Below are 16,350 nucleotides of genomic sequence, written 5' to 3'. Positions count from 1 at the left end.
AACTGTTAATTGATACCATGTTTCAGCGGGAAAGGTGCACCTGATAATGGGTCTTGTTACCCAAAATCGTTGTGTTCTGGTAACCATGGCACTACTTATGTACCAGTGAAAGAGCCTATTTGCATAAACTTTGCATAGAAGTTTGAATCCGAGATATTTACTTCCTTCCTGGTCTGTTACATCCGTGGTGGATGTGGGAGTGTCTTGTAGGGATGGTAAATGAGATCATTTTGAGTTGATGTAGGTTTCTGCCAATTGTGTAGGCAAATTCATGCAGCTTAAAAAAATAGACCAATCGCAGTGAAAATCACAGGGTCCATTTTTAAGCTGCATAAATTTGAGTACAAAATTTGCATAGTTTTGCATCAACTCTCATTGACCATCCCGGATGTTTAGTTTAGACTCCCTTCGAAGTTCAAACTGGAATCTCTCAAGTTTGCTACCCTGTGCTTTGCAGTACTGAACACTCAATTTTCATCAAAATCAATTAAAATGTATCATATTAATACGACCTTCAAGATTGAACCAAGCCATTGACATTTTAGTAAGTCTAAGGGGCTTATATATGAATCTTATAATACAATTTTGTCAATTTGACAGCGAATACTTGTACTCTGGCATAAGCCCATTTGTGTCTCAACCCAGTGAGAGTGATAAATCAGGGCAAAGGAAACTGGAACATTACCCCAGAACAACCTATCAGGGCCTACCTGACAAGTGAAAGTAGGATTCCGATAGGTTACTCTGGGCAACAGCATTTGCTTCACCCACCAGCTGTCTTGATAAATCTGCTCCTCAGTCTTTAAGGCTACAGGTAAATGTCCTGTTTCTACCCCAACAAAACCCAAAACTGAATAAGGCAAATTCTAATACCATTCAAAAGAAAACAAAATGTGCTCCCATTGGCCGGGTATCAGTATATTGCTGTACACTAAACCTGTCACCAATATCATATGACTAGAATTGGTTGGTGACGGCCAATAGAAGCAGCATAGAAAGGGGGGAAGGGGACAATTCATAGCTCAGGCCTGAATTTTACTTCATAAACAGTTAGGGACGGGCTCGATTTAGGTACAAAGTAAGCAATGTCTTGGATGGTGGAATTACCTCAGAAGGCTTTGGGTATTCCTCCCTTACAAATGTTCCTTCCTCTGTGCTTAATATACCTGTTTCATGGGCCTAACCTGCTGGGCAAACTCCAATGCAATTCTCAACCTCTCCCCTCTGGATGCAACTGGTGGGTGTGTCAATCAAGGATGACCATGTGACACCCAAAGTAGGAAGGACAATAGATGCCAGATATAGCTCCACAGGAGAATTTTAAACTTGCTAAGTTCTGGAACAAAACGTAACACTGACACCAATCAACATACTGTTCAGACTGTCAGCGTTTGTAGAACGCCTATAAATTCAAAAAAGTTGAAAAAACGCATGCGTTTTTCTTGCGTTCAAATGCGTTTTCTATTTGCGTTTTGCACACACACGTGACCCAGGAAAAAAAAAAAGAATTATGGGAACCGCAGAGAGAAACGTACGCTAAAAACGCAATAGTACGAGTTTTTGATACGCGGCCATAGACTTTCATTGCATCCGTTTCTATGCGTGACGCACAGAACTGCGTGCAGCAATGCGGATGAAAAACGTATGCATACATGTGAACGAGGCCATTAGAAAACATTAGTAGCCGTTTCTATGCGGAAAGTCTGCCTGTACGCATTCTGGAAAAACGGCTAGGAACGCACAGTCTGAACAGGCCCTAATTGTTTAATTGTTTGAGCAGTGCTGGTTCCAGCAACAATGGGGTATTGGGCAAAAATAAGGAGGCCTATCTGACCTCTGCTCTATCCTGTAAGGGGCATTAGATGGCCCCTTTGTTTTTGACAACTCCCCACCGTATAGTATTGCATGTTCCCCTAGGGTCTTCCAACAGGCTACCAGGCCCCCCAGGTCTCCCCCCGAAGTGAATTGAGGTCCCCCAGGGTCACTGCAGGGGATTCAGCAGTGGAGCAAACTTACCTGTCCATCTGCCATGCTCCTCCTTCAGTCTGTGCTCTCCCATCTTCATCCTCACCGCCCGGCACCTCTACTCAGTGACCCGGCAGCATGTTACATACTCACATAAGTCACGTACGAGAGGTGGCCAGCAGGGATGGAGATGGGAGCCCACAGACTGATGGAGGAGCATGGCAGATGGACACTGGACAGGTGAGTTGGGTTGTTGAGTGGTCCCAAAGAGGGAGACCTGAGGGGGGGGGGGGCAGCAGCTAAGTTAGGTGCCCTAGCCAATTACCCAGTTGCCCCTTATGGAAGCACCAGCCATGTGTTTGAGAACTTGCCTTGTGTAATGTTGGGTTTTGTTGGGTTAGAAGCATTAAAGACCAGGCGACCTTTGTTTGGTTTTGTGCATACTGTAAATATATCTATAACGCATCCCTATGCACTGACAGGCAAAACATCCCTGTGGCTATTTGGGGGCCATTGACCTGTGTCTGTAGGTTGCCTGAGCCTTGTCTACGCTTCCAGTGCTCTCTCCTAATTGTGTTATACTTCTTAAGACCACTCAGGTGTAAAACTAACAGTGTGCTCACGTCTCATTAAGTGTTTGACAAAATAATGTACTATATGTCTTTTTTTTTCATCTTTACAATTCAAAATGTACATATGTACAAAATGTGCGAGTCTATGTCTTTAAAGCAAACCTGAAGTGGAAATAAACTTATGAGCTAATGAATTGTATGTGTAGTACAGCTAAGAAATAGAACATGAGTATCAAAGAAAAGAGTCTCGTATTATTTTCCAGTACAGAAAGAGTTAAAAAAACCTTTTGGTTATCTATGCAAAAGAGCTTCTCTGAGCTAATCGACCCAACTTCGTTCAAAGACAGTCCTGTTTTCTGAAGAACTTAAACAGCCAAGAAACAGTGAGACAGCTTGAAATAAGGTTTTAGGCCTCATTCACACCTAAAATCGAAAAAACCCAAACGTTTGCATTTTTGTGCACTTTTTACCCCCCTCCCGGTGCTCCACTGTGCACTGCGTTTCTTGTAAAAGTGCTTTTCTAAGTGCTTTTCCAGAGCGGTTTAGTAATTCACTCCCTGACGGAAGTCAGGAAAGTGAACTCTTTGACCCGGAAAATAATAAATACTTTGTATTTATTCTAAAAAATGCGAACGCAATCGCCGCATAAAGCGGTTTTGTGAGCATTTAGCTTTCTTCCTATATCTTCCATTATAGCAAAAACGTCCCAAAAATGGTCCAGGCACCGTTTTGCTGAACGCACAGCGCACGAACTGCGCTGATATGAATCTTCACATAGAGATTCATAGAACAAGCGTTTTGTGGCCGATTTTTAAAAATCGCCTGCGCTTGAAAAAAAGGAGAAAAACGCCCCTAGTGTGAACGACCCCTTACCGCAGGAAAGTTAAATGGTTCATTATTTCTGCTTTACTTTATAACTTAAAAGACAAGAGTGTGGTTTCAAAACTGCAACTGTCACAGTATGATGCAATGTTATTAAAAAGCTACATAACTGAAAATAAAAATATGAGGCTCTTTTCTTTGCTACTAATGTTCTATTCACTACCCGTACTACACATACAATTCATTATATCATAAGGGTTTTTTTTCGTTTCAGATTTGCTTTAAATGTTCAAATTTAGGCAAAATGATTAATTTTTTTTTTTTTTTTATTTGGCTTAGTTTTTCCTTTTTTTTTTTTATAGAAAAGTAAAATTGAGTGATTATCTTCTATGATTCCATGCTCTGCTACAATACGATGTATCTATCGCAAGTGGAGAATTGAGTATGTGCATGCATCCAACACAAGTGACCGCATCGGCCGCATGAGCTCAGAACAACATGGCCGCCTGGATGTCCCGCTGTACAATGGCTGCTTAATGCTTGTTATAAATTCAGACGTCTGGTCTACAGAGTAAGTGATTCTATACCTGGCGTTAAAAATTCTCTCATGCATAAGACATCTCGCTCGCTTCCTGGAGTCCATGGATGTCACTTTTTTGTTTTTTTCGTTTTTGTTTTTTTACAAACTTGTAAGGTTTAGGCTTCCTGTAGTCTTTCAGTAAATGGGGTAAGTGTAGGTTGGAAGCCTAGTCATAAAGGCTGAGGTCTTTGTAAACAGCGGTGATTCCTGGTCCTTTATTATTGGCTGACGGACGAGCGCCGACTTCTCGGAGTTCAGTCTAAGGAAGGCGACTTCTCATACTCGGAAATCTTACATGACCTAAATAGACGTTTCCCAAAGCTGTGGAAAACAAGGACAATAAAAATCACGTGCTGAGATTTAAAACAGAATGAAACTTACTATGACTTTTCCCTTTCATTTTTTCTACCCAATAGCATTGTAATGGTTCTGGAATGTAACATACTATGGCTGCCACCAGGGCTAGGCCGAGGCGAGAGAGGCTCCAGCCTCAGGGCGCAGTATAGAAGGGGGCGCACAACTCACTCGGCTATTGTGTTTGAAGTAGAAAGGAATAAGGGGATACATGGCATGACTGCAAGCCAGACAACTAGAGATTAAAGAACACTCGAGGCGAAAATAAACTAATGAAATAAACGATTGTATCTATCTTCCTTCTCCTAAAAATGACTTTTTAAGATATTCCACAGTTTCATTTTATGTTCAAATCTACTTTTTAAGTTTTAACTGTTTCATTGTTTTTGCTCAATGACACTTTCAATGAAGTATGCCAGAGCTAAAATGTATGAACCATTGGCCCTTTTTATATCTTTCCTGCTCTCAGAAGCCATTTTCTGCTAGGTAAGTGTTTTAAAGTTGGAATTTCTTATCAGTGAGGGTCACACTGTGGTCACTTCCTGTCTAAGTCAGGACTGAGTCAGCCACTTATATACATGATATTTCACTCTTTCAGGCAGAGAAAGAAAAAAAGGAACACAGCATAGTTATTTGTGTGCTAGGCACTGTACATACACATGTCTATCTCATTATGTCACATGTTACTTCGGGTATCCTTTAAGATGTTGGGGAGTTGGGGCTCCTGGGGTGCCTTTTACGCTAATAACAATCAGTGTGTGATGGCTGGAGTGGGAGGTGTAGAGGGGCACACTTTATCTCAGCCTTAAAGGAGAACTGTAGTGAAAGGTATATAGAGGCTGCCATATTTATTTCCTTTTAAGCAATACCGTTTGCCCGGCTGTCCTGCTGATCCTCTGCCTCTAATACTTAAAGACCTAGACCCTGAACAAGCATGCAGCAGATCAGGTGTTTCTGACATTATTGTCAGATCTGACAAGATTAGATGCATGCTTGTTTCTGGTGTCATTCTAGACCACATGTGTCAAACTCCAGGCCTGGAGGGCCAGATCCGTGCCAGTGTTAAGGATGGACTGAGAAAGAGAGGAATGTGTTCTACCTGATAGACCACACCTTTCCTGATTTGGACCCATCAATTCATTTGAGCTGTGTCAAAAATGTGTGAGGACCTTGGCCCTTGTAGGACCGGTTTGACATCCCTGTTCTAGACACTACTGCAGGCAGATAGCTCAGCAGGGCTGCCAGGCAACTGGTATTGCTTAAAAGGAAATCAATATGGCAGCCCCCATATACCTCTCACTACAGTTGTCCTTTAAGTGCTAGCTGTCAGTGCCCCACCTCTCTCCTCACCTCTCCCCTGTGATAGGCTGGCTCAGTGGCACAGGTGGAAGCAGAGAACCCCTCAGGCCACACGATGAGGCTCCTCCCATCCACACAACCTCTTAGGCCTCATTCACACTTAGGGCTCGTTTCCATTAGTGTAGCGCAGGAGCCATGCATCAGCGCGCCTCTGCATTGCGCATGACTCCCCCAGAGGCGGTGATCCTATTTATTATAATGAATGGGATCGCGGGCACAATCACCCTAAAATGCAGGCAACCGTGCACTGCGATTCAGTGGTGAATGGCAGCGCATGTATGGAAACATCAGACAATGCAATCTATGCACTCTGTAATGTCCCTGCTATTCGCGCTTCTGTCTGCTTTTTATCAGCACATGAATGTTACAAATTGCAACACGTTGCTGAAAAGCTGACAGAAGAGCACTAGTGTGTACAGGTCCTTAGTAGTCTTTTCAAAAGCACAAAACTGCCACAACAGTGTTTTTAGAGGAGGAGTGGGGGGAGTGACCAACACAACCTGGTTTTTACAGCACATGGTTAGTTTTTAGACATTTTTTCCTGTTTCTCTAAAGGCTCATACACACATCAGCCCATAGTCTTTGGAAAATGAAAGATCTTAGACCAATTTTACCCTCTTCTATGTAGTATGAGAGCCATACCTACACAGTCTATTCCATGGAGCTGAACTCCCCATCAGACAGAAATCTTTGCAAGATGCTGCACACAAACATGCTGTAGACATACAAAAGATCAGTATTTGTGATGGGCGAACAGTGTTCGGGTTCGCCCGGATTTTGGCCTGTTCGGGTTCGGTTCAGCACCCCCCGAACACCTCATGGTGTTCGGGAGGGTGCTCGGCCACGCTGCCCGAACCCAAACAGGCCTTCTTTGTTCGGCCGAACAAAGCCCCCTATAGAGTCCCAGCATAAAGGGAGAGCATGCCCCGAGCGCGCGGGGGGGGGGGGGGGGGGGGGGTCGGAAATGCCCCCCACCCCTCCCCGCTAAGCTCTCCCTTCTGCTGGACCCTATAAAATTAAATAGAAGTCCCCCAAAGTACCTGTAGCAGGCTGGCAGGAAGAAGACAGGAAGCGGGCAGCCGGCGATCACAGGCGCTAGTACCATCTGGTACTTCCGCCCACTCTCTGACGCACTTCCTGTTTACATTTGTAAGTTGCGTCAAGAGAGAACAGAAGTACCGCGATGACGCGTACGAGGGTACGCGTCATCTACATGATGACACGTACCCTCGTACACGTCATGACACGAAAAGAGGCGCCAAAAGGATAAAAGGAAGCTAAATGAGTGTAATGGATAACGGAGATGCCGCCGCGTGGACAAGCGGCAGAGCAGCTATCTCCGTGGTCCAGCTGGCGGCCTCTGCCGCACGGTTACATGCTGCTGGCTCGCCTGGTCCTTCTAGTGCACACAGGTGGAGAGCTGCGCGCGCGCGGGCCAGGCGACAGGACCTTTATGTCAGTAGAAAGGGAGTCAGCTGATCAGGCCGGTCAGCTGACTCCGGATGTGCTCCGGATTGGCTGAGTGACTGGGGCGGGGCTGGTGAGAGCTCTGGGTACTTATAGGACTTGCTTGTCAGTTGCAGGTTGTCTGCCGTTGCGAATACTAACGTGTGAGCACTCAGACCTCAATCATATCCTACAGTGTGTTAGAACCAGTTGGAACTGGGAATTCACACTTAGCCAGATTCCGCTCTTGAAGTTACTGTGTTATACTTTAGACCAGTTCCATGGTGTCGAGACCAAGGATCTCACACCCAAGTTTAGGATTACTGTGTCATTGCTGTGTTATACTTTAGACCAGTTCCGGGGTGTCGAGACCAAGGACCTCACACCCAAGTTTAGGATTACTGTGTCATTGCTGTGTTATACTCTAGACCAGTTCTCGGGTGTCGAGACCAAGGACCTCACACCTCAGACTAGGATTGTGCTTATTGATATTTGTTATGACCTCTGGCTCTGTTGAGCTCTCTCTAGCTTTCTGATTCGGTACCTCTGCCCATCTGTCTACCAGTTGCCAACCTTGCTTGCACCCGGTTACCGAATCAGCCTTCTGTCTCTGTACCTTACCTACTCGTGTGTTGCCGACCTGGCCTGTCTGACCCTTCTGATTGTCACTCATCCCTTGAGTGATCAGTCTTACTGTACTACTCGTGACACTAATCCTTCAGGTCTTACCAAACACACAGGAGATACTCACTTCCCAGACAGTTCTCTGCTGCTTATATAAAGCCTGCAGGCTGCTTGTAAGCCAATCAAGAAGTGCACATACACATGACACCTAGTCTGCAGTGATTAATTCAAACAGAAGCTGAGCTACTCAGCTAGTAATTGGAGAGGGTTTCAGTTGCATATAGACAATGGCTATATGGCCAGCAGGGGGCACCAGCGTGCAGGATATACCCTCTCATCTGCCCCCCTCCTAACTAAACTGCATGGGGAATCTACAATAAAATTAAAAACAATAATGGTGCACAAGCCAGCCTGGGGCCCCAGGAACTCTCACTGCCCGGGGCCCCAGAACCAGCATGCAACACCATATGTGGCTTGGCTGCGCTCACATATGGTGTTGCATGCTGGTTCTGGGGCCCCGGGCAGTGAGAGTTCCTGGGGCCCCAGGCTGGCTTGTGCACCATTATTGTTTTTAATTTTATTGTAGATTCCCCATGCAGTTTAGTTAGGAGGGGGGCAGATGAGAGGGTATATCCTGCACGCTGGTGCCCCCTGCTGGCCATATAGCCATTGTCTATATGCAACTGAAACCCTCTCCAATTACTAGCTGAGTAGCTCAGCTTCTGTTTGAATTAATCACTGCAGACTAGGTGTCATGTGTATGTGCACTTCTTGATTGGCTTACAAGCAGCCTGCAGGCTTTATATAAGCAGCAGAGAACTGTCTGGGAAGTGAGTATCTCCTGTGTGTTTGGTAAGTCTTAGAGCAGTTGGGGACAAGCTCCTGGGTGTGGCAGATCCAGGGCTTGGCTGCGCTCACATATGGTGTTGCATGCTGGTTCTGGGGCCCCGGGCAGTGAGAGTTCCTGGGGCCCCAGGCTGGCTTGTGCACCATTATTGTTACTAATCCTTCAGGTGTCAATTAGCTGCAAGGGCAACCTGCTCCTCAGGAAGTCCCTCTTGCACTTCAGCCAGGGGGCTCTACCCCATAGGAGTCCATTGGCTGCAGTACAGTCTGATTCCCAATCATCAGGGAATTCTTGGCTGCAGTACAGTCTGTCTCTCCTCCGCCGAGGAGGTTAGCTTGAAGACAGCCAGTGGCCACCTGCACCTCAGGGGTTCACTGGCTGCAGTGGAGTCTGTATCTCCCGCTCCTCGGGAGATAACCTTTCTTACTGTTGCACCAAACACTTTACCACATTAGGTGTCCTGTGTCAAGCTATACTGGTATTATTGGTGATTCTGCAGATCACACATAATCGGGTATAGCATCTGTATTGTTGGTGATGCTGCAGATCACCAATAATCAGAAATACTCTGTGTGCTGACACCAATCGTTACAGAACAGTAGACCAAAAACATTATGGACGCACTGCATAGTCATGTTGAAGTCCTGACCACCGCGGTAAACAATCTTTCCGGGGTGATTTTGAACCAACAGACTCAGATCCATCAGCTATTTGGGGCTATTCAGGAACTTCAATTAACTATAAATACAGTGCGATCCCCTCCAGTCACGGACATTCGCAATGTCCGTACCTGAAAAATTTTCTGGCCGTAGATCTGACTTTCGGAATTTCAGAAATCGGGTACTGTCTTATTTTGAGTTGAGGCCTACCTTGTCAGGAACTGAGTCTCAAAGGGTAACATTCATAAAGACCCTGTTGTCAGGTGATTCCCAAACATGGGCATATAACCTGCATGCAGAGCATGAGGCGTTATCAGTTCAGGAATTTTTTAAGGCCATGGCCATTATATATGATGATCCGGATATTGCTTCCACTGCTGAAAAGAAGCTCAAGATGCTCAGGCAGGGTCGTAAATCGGTTGAGGATTACGCCGCTAAGTTTAGGAAGTGGGCTGTGTCAGCTAGATGGGGAGCATATGCATGATTAGACTGTTTATTGGCAGGATTGTCGGATGCAATCCATGATGTGATGATAGGATATCCTGAACCCAAAACTGTCAACGCGGCAATTTCTTTGGCCGTGCAGATAGATCGCCGCTTGCGCAACCAGAAACAGATTAGTGGTAGGAATGCTATAAGGTCTGTCTCATATGACTCTTCTCTCCGTTGGTCACCTCCAGACGAGCCGATGCAAATCGGATACTCGGGGCTGAGACAAGTGAAAAAAGAGTCACAGAAGGGGGCGGAGCCGGACATGGCGCTGTAAGGACGTGTCTCTGCAGAGCTCCGAGCCGCATGATAGCACTACGCTAAAATGGACCAAAATCCCCAGCCAAATCCTGCTACTGACTCTGCAGTAGTAAAGACCTCTAAGAGAGGATTGCGGCAGAATCAACCAGGGACATCGGGAGCACCCACAAACACGGTTGCCAAATACTTTACCGGCCCGTTGACTCGCAACGCCACAGACAAGATGGCGGACCGTCAGACCTCTGCCCCACCACCAGAAGAGTCCACGTCGGAAACCACTTCGGCGAAAAGCCTAGAAGACATATGGGACTTTCTGAGAGGCTTACCAACAAAGGCAGACATGTTGAGCCAGACAGACACAATACTTGCCACCACGAGACAGGAAATCTCGGCGCTAAAGGAGGACATCATAGGCCTTGGGCACCGCGTTCAATCGACGGAAGCAGTTGTGACAGACCTCCAAAAAGATCTTCAAGATCTCAAAGCTGCAAAAGACCGACAGGCCTCATTGAACGCTGTGTTCCGTTCGCATATAGAAGACCTTCAAAACCGCAGCCGCCGCAATAATGTGCGTATCCGCGGCCTACCAGAGGCCACGCGCCAAGAAGACCTCCGAGAGACGGTAAGGGCTATTTTCGATAAACTTTTGCACAAAACACAAGGCCCTCCAATCCACAGAGTACACCGGGCTCTCCGGCCACTACCGAAAGGGAACGCCCCACCTAGGGACGTGATCTGCTGAGTGCACTATTTCGAAATCAAAGACGCCATCATGGCCGCAGCCAGGCAAGAAGGCTCTGTGGACTTCGATGGCGCGGAGATTACCCTGTATCAGGACCTCGCACCGCTTACACTAGCACAACGTAGAGCCCTGCGCCCTCTCCTACAGAAGCTCCGAGACGCCGGGATCGTGTATAAGTGGGGTTTCCCGTTTCATCTACATGCTAAAAAAGGCACACAAGTGGCCATGCTCCGGAACCCTGAAGATCTTGCCGACTTTTGCAAAAAGCTGGATATTACTACAATTGATCTCCCTGAGTGGGACCCGGACTTAATGCTTATCAAAGGCCCACAGCGCCCACGTCGAGATGACCTACCCCAGACAACTGATACGTGAGTACTTCTATACCATCAGTGGTCCGGCAGATCCTAGGAAGCTATGAAGAACTCTTCCTTCATCTTCGCTTTTGGTCATATACTATTGCCTATTACTGACTTTTTGTTCGAGCATTAGTGGCGCTTACATTTTGAACCTATCTGACTTTTTACCCCATAGACTATCTATCCATAAAAGAAGGGCGATTTAAATCGCAATACTAGTCTAAGCTGTTATTGGGGCTAAAAACTCTTCTACCTGCCTCACATTTGTCAGGGTGCTAACCCAACACGCTTTTACTTGTGTAAAAAATTTTCTGGGGGCAATAACCACGTTTAACTGTTATGCTTGACTTCATTCATGCTATGATGTTTAGTTAACCCTATCCCTTTAAGCATGCGTAACACCCTAGCCTCAATGTTATGTAAACCCAGTCTGCTTTGTCCCGTGATCTGAATATAGCAGGTCACCAAGTTTCTACTCTATAACTCCATTTTGTGTTTAAAATAGCAGTCCAAGACTTGCTAGGCTCGTGAGCGCTGCATGCAGTGCCGGTACGACTTTGTTCCCCAGTTATTATGGCCCCCCGGGCTAGAAATAATACCTTAAATGTATATTTTTGTCATATGATGTTTATATGCCTTATATTATGGTTGCCTAGGAGCAGGCAACAATACATATACTCCTCTACTGAATTACTCTCTTTTTCTCACTTTCCTACTGATCTATACCTTTTTGGGACATCCTTGCCAGTCCTCCCCCGTCCGAACATCAGCTGGTACTATCTAGACCACATTCCTTAAAATACAATCACTGAACACCAGGGGTCTCAATATCCCTGAAAAACGCAGGGCTCTGCTTAGGCAGCTCCACAAAGATAGGGTTCAAATTGCATTCCTGCAGGAGACGCATCTTAAAGGAAACACACATCCCAAACTAACCAACAAACACTTTCCGCAAGTGTTTTATAGCAATAACCCTGACTCCAAATCTAAAGGAGTAGCTATTCTTGTGTCAAAAGATGTCTCACTCACCCTCCTGCAGGAATGCAAAGACTCTACGGGCCGCTTCCTTTTCATAAAAGGGGAATACCTCTCCAGAAAGCTTACATTAGGCACTTTCTACGCCCCCAATGGCGGGCAACCTGCCTTCCTGGTCAAGGCCCTTGAAGCCTTAGATTCTTTTGCTGAAGGTAGCCTGATTTTAGGAGGCGACTTAAATGCAGTACTAGACCCCTCTTGGGACAATTCCACTGGTAAGAGCTCCCTGACCAGCAAAGCAATAAAGACTTGCCGAACCGCACTCGCCAAAAGGCAGCTACTAGATATATGGCGAATTCAGAATCCCACTGCCAGAGACTACACTTTTTTTTCTCCTCTTCATAATTCATACACTCGCATTGATTTCATATTCATATCACAAAATCTACTCTCAGAACAGATTCTCACAGACATTGGAGCGGCCTGTCTTTCAGATCACTCATCTGTGACACTGGAGATTGGTATCCGCCCTAAGCAGTGTCTTCCCAGGCAGTGGAGACTGAATAGCTCATTACTACAAAATCCAGAATTCAAAAATAAGATTCACAAAACCATCAGCAATTACTTCAGGGAAAATGATACAACAGAGATAACCCCTCTTACTCTATGGGCAGCTCATAAATGTGTTGTCAGGGGCACTCTCATTCAAGAGACCAGCTTGATTCATAAGCAAAAGATGAAAGAAATGGCTGATTGCCTCTCATTAATAAGGCAACTTGAATCTAAACATAAGAGCACCTTGGCCCAGGCTGATTTGGACATACTGACCCGGGAAAGGGATAAACTGAGGAAACTCCTTTTTCAGAAAGAGAAACACATAGCAATTAAATGCAGAAGAAGTTTTTATGAATATAGCAACAAATGTAGTAGACTTTTAGCAAGAGCACTACGAGAACAACAAGTCCTCACACATGTCACCTGTATCCAGGATACCAGAGGCAATAAGAAAAAGAGGCACGAATCAATCGCCAGAGTCTTTCGAGACTATTACCACTCCCTATATAATCTTCCTTCTCCTGATACGGGCGCCTCCGGTCTAGGTAGAACTCAGGCAATTAATCAATACCTTTCCAACTCAGGCCTACCCACTCTCTCAGCTGAAGTCCTAGAAGATCTCGAGAAGCCCATCCTAGAAGACGAGATCAGATTATCAATCAAAGATTCCCCCACAGGTAAAGCCCCTGGCCCTGATGGCCTCCCCATAGAATACTATAGATCATTTAAAAACAAACTTTCCCCCTTCTTAACAAAAGCCCTTAATAGCTTAGCCCCAGAAGATATAGCACCAGCACAACTGCCCATGGACATGTTGATGCACAGATCACTGTTATCCCTAAGGTGGGGAAGGACGCCACCTTGTGCTCCAACTATAGGCCCATCTCTTTATTAAACATTGATTTAAAGCTCTTTGCCAAAATTCTCGCCAATAGAATATCCCCCTTTATGTGCAATTTAGTTGACCCTGACCAGGCAGGCTTTATACCAGGAAGGGAGGCCAGAGACAATGTCATTCGAGCAATCGATCTTATGGACTGGGCCCACACTGCACACACCCCCACTCTGCTTCTGTCAACAGACGCTGAAAAAGCTTTCGATAGAGTAGACTGGGGGTTCCTCACATGCACTCTTAAACATATTGGATTAGGACCGCATATGCTGCAGTGGATTTTGTCTCTGTACTCCAGACCTACAGCCTGTGTCAGGGTCAATGGATTGGTCTCAGATTCTCTATCTATTGGTAATGGCACTAGACAGAGGTGCCCCCTATCCCCTCTTATTTTTGCACTGACCCTGGAACCCTGCTTACGCACCATCCGTAAAAATCAGGATATCAAAGGGCTACAAGTTAAATCTTCAGAGCACAAGGTGGCGGCCTACGCCGATGATTTACTCTTTTTTCTTACAACTCCCCACATTTCCTTACCAAACCTAATGAAAGAGCTAGGGACTAATCAATCTTTAGCTAACTATAAAATCAACCCTGATAAGTGTCAAGCTATGGGTATAGCGCTACCAGCAACTCTCACTGCCACCATTCAATCCAACTTCCCTTTTAAATGGGCATCTCGTGCCATTACATACCTAGGGACCCAACTTCCTTCTACCACTTCAGCTATATACAAACTAAATTTCCCTCCCTTAGTACATACCATTAAACAAGATCTTCAAAGATGGGACCAACCACACATCTCTTGGATAGGTCGAATTAACATTATTAAGATGAATGTATTACCCAGGTTATTATATCTATATCAAGCCTTACCCATCACACCGCCAATAGAACATTTCAAAGACCTTAAAAAACTTTTTACACAATTTATCTGGCACAAAAAAAACCCTCGTATAAGATATAGTGCACTAACCTTATCTAAACCCCAGGGTGGTTTGGCTGTCCCTGACCTCAAAAAATATCACAGTGCAGCTTCTCTAGTCCGCCTGATTGACTGGCACAGACATGCTGATCATAAACGCTGGGTACAACTGGAGTTTGACATGAAGGGATCCAATCTACTGGCCCTCCCTTGGTCCGCACTAAAAGCCTCTGTAAGCTTTATATCCATACAATCTACCCTTCTAGCACTTTCTAAAAATCGTGCTAGACCAGATATTTCTCCTTGGCCGACTCCACTGGTCCCTCTCTTAAATAACCCTTTGTTTCCTCCAGGGTGCAACCATAGAGGATATCGACACTGGAGAGTAGGCCCTCCTCTGCGAGCCCAAGATCTTATAGCACACTCAAATTGGACATCTTTGACTAACCTATGTTTAGTGAGGAAAACCCCACTCTTAGATCCATGGAGCCTCTTGCAATTCCAACACTTTTTACAATCACTAGGCACAGGGGCTCAGCTGTCTCGGGAACTCACGCCTTTTGAATTAATTTGCCTGGGAAAGAGCGGAGCAGAAAGGTCTCTCTCACAAATCTACCAATTACTGGGTTCCGATGAATCCTGGGCCCTACAATTAAAGAACAAATGGGAGATTGACTTGGGGCTATACGTTTTCCGACGCACAATGGCAAAAGATATTATTGCTAAACCAGAAATCCTCTATCTCTGCAAAAATCCAGGAATCAAATTACAAAATATTGAGTAGATGGTATATGACCCCAGTAAAGCTTCAGGCAAGATTTCCGACAGCAGACCCATTGTGCTGGAGATGTGGACTAGAACATGGCACGCTCTTACATATTTTTTGGAAATGCTCACTCATAACCCCTTTTTGGGAAGCTGTACAAAAATACATCAAAATACTCACAGACGGAGATCCAAACCCAGACCCTGCCTATTATCTCCTACACCACACTCCAAACTCTTTGAAAAAATTTAAAAGATCCCTCACTAAGCACCTTATTCAAGCTGCACGTATACTCATCGCCAGGCACTGGAAAACCACCCTCTCACCCACAATCCCAGAGTGGCTCAATGAGATTACACTAATCAGCCAAATGGAAAGCATGACACACGCTATACATGGCAGAGAAGAGGCCCACAATAAGACCTGGGTGCACTGGCACATATTTACAGAAACCCAAGAATATAGGGACACAATACTACTTACCTAAGTCTTTAACCCCTGGATGTTCACTTTTACTGCAGCTTTGATAGTTGCATAGTCTGATCAGTAAGATGGAGGCATGGCTCTGGCAGGGTACCCCAAACCCTTCTCTTTCTTTCTTTTCCTCCCTACACCCCTTGACTTTTTCTTTTCTTCTCACCCCCTCCCCCTTCTCTAGCTTTCTTTTCTTAAATCTTGATCTACAGACATCAGTATTCCCTAATGATAGTCTTTATATTGTATTAACTAATGGCCCCAGGTACTGGAGTGATACGGAGGACCCCCCCCCCTGAAATAAACACAACTCCCTCTCCATAAGGAATATTTAAAATTTGTATATGGTCCCTAGCAGAATGATCCCTCTGGGCTCTAGGGACCACTGCCTCCATACTTTCTCTTCCTTTCACTAAGTTCAGAATTCTGAGAATGTAGCAAATTTGCACTATCTGGAAATTTTTTCCCATAACATTGGGATCGGGGGGCCCCTCCCTATAACACTCCACACCATGCTGTTATATACGGACCATATCTTTTACATGGTGGCGCTGGTTTGCTACCAGGTATTGCACAACTGCCTGATTCTATAAGTATCATATATATATATATAGAGATAATACTAGACTCTTAAACTACTGCTATCCTTTATACTAATGTAGCACCTAGAACATAGTGTTCATA

General features: G+C 45.3%; 1 protein-coding gene across 1 annotated transcript in view; it reads right to left on the bottom strand.

Annotated features, from left to right (window-relative positions):
• Positions 1-3,992: 3,992 nt before the first annotated feature.
• Positions 3,993-16,350, bottom strand: part of ADAM22 (ADAM metallopeptidase domain 22) — a 378,095-nt gene continuing 365,737 nt past the window's right edge. Inside the window, exon 31 of the mRNA XM_068235530.1 lies at positions 3,993-4,260. Coding sequence (XP_068091631.1) covers positions 4,240-4,260 — 21 coding nt within the window. The 3' untranslated portion in view covers positions 3,993-4,239. The remainder of the gene's footprint in view (positions 4,261-16,350) is intronic.

Source organism: Hyperolius riggenbachi, chromosome 5 (assembly GCF_040937935.1).
Source record: "Hyperolius riggenbachi isolate aHypRig1 chromosome 5, aHypRig1.pri, whole genome shotgun sequence".
NCBI lineage: Eukaryota > Metazoa > Chordata > Amphibia > Anura > Hyperoliidae > Hyperolius > Hyperolius riggenbachi.
This window is presented reverse-complemented; position numbering and strand designations above follow the sequence as displayed.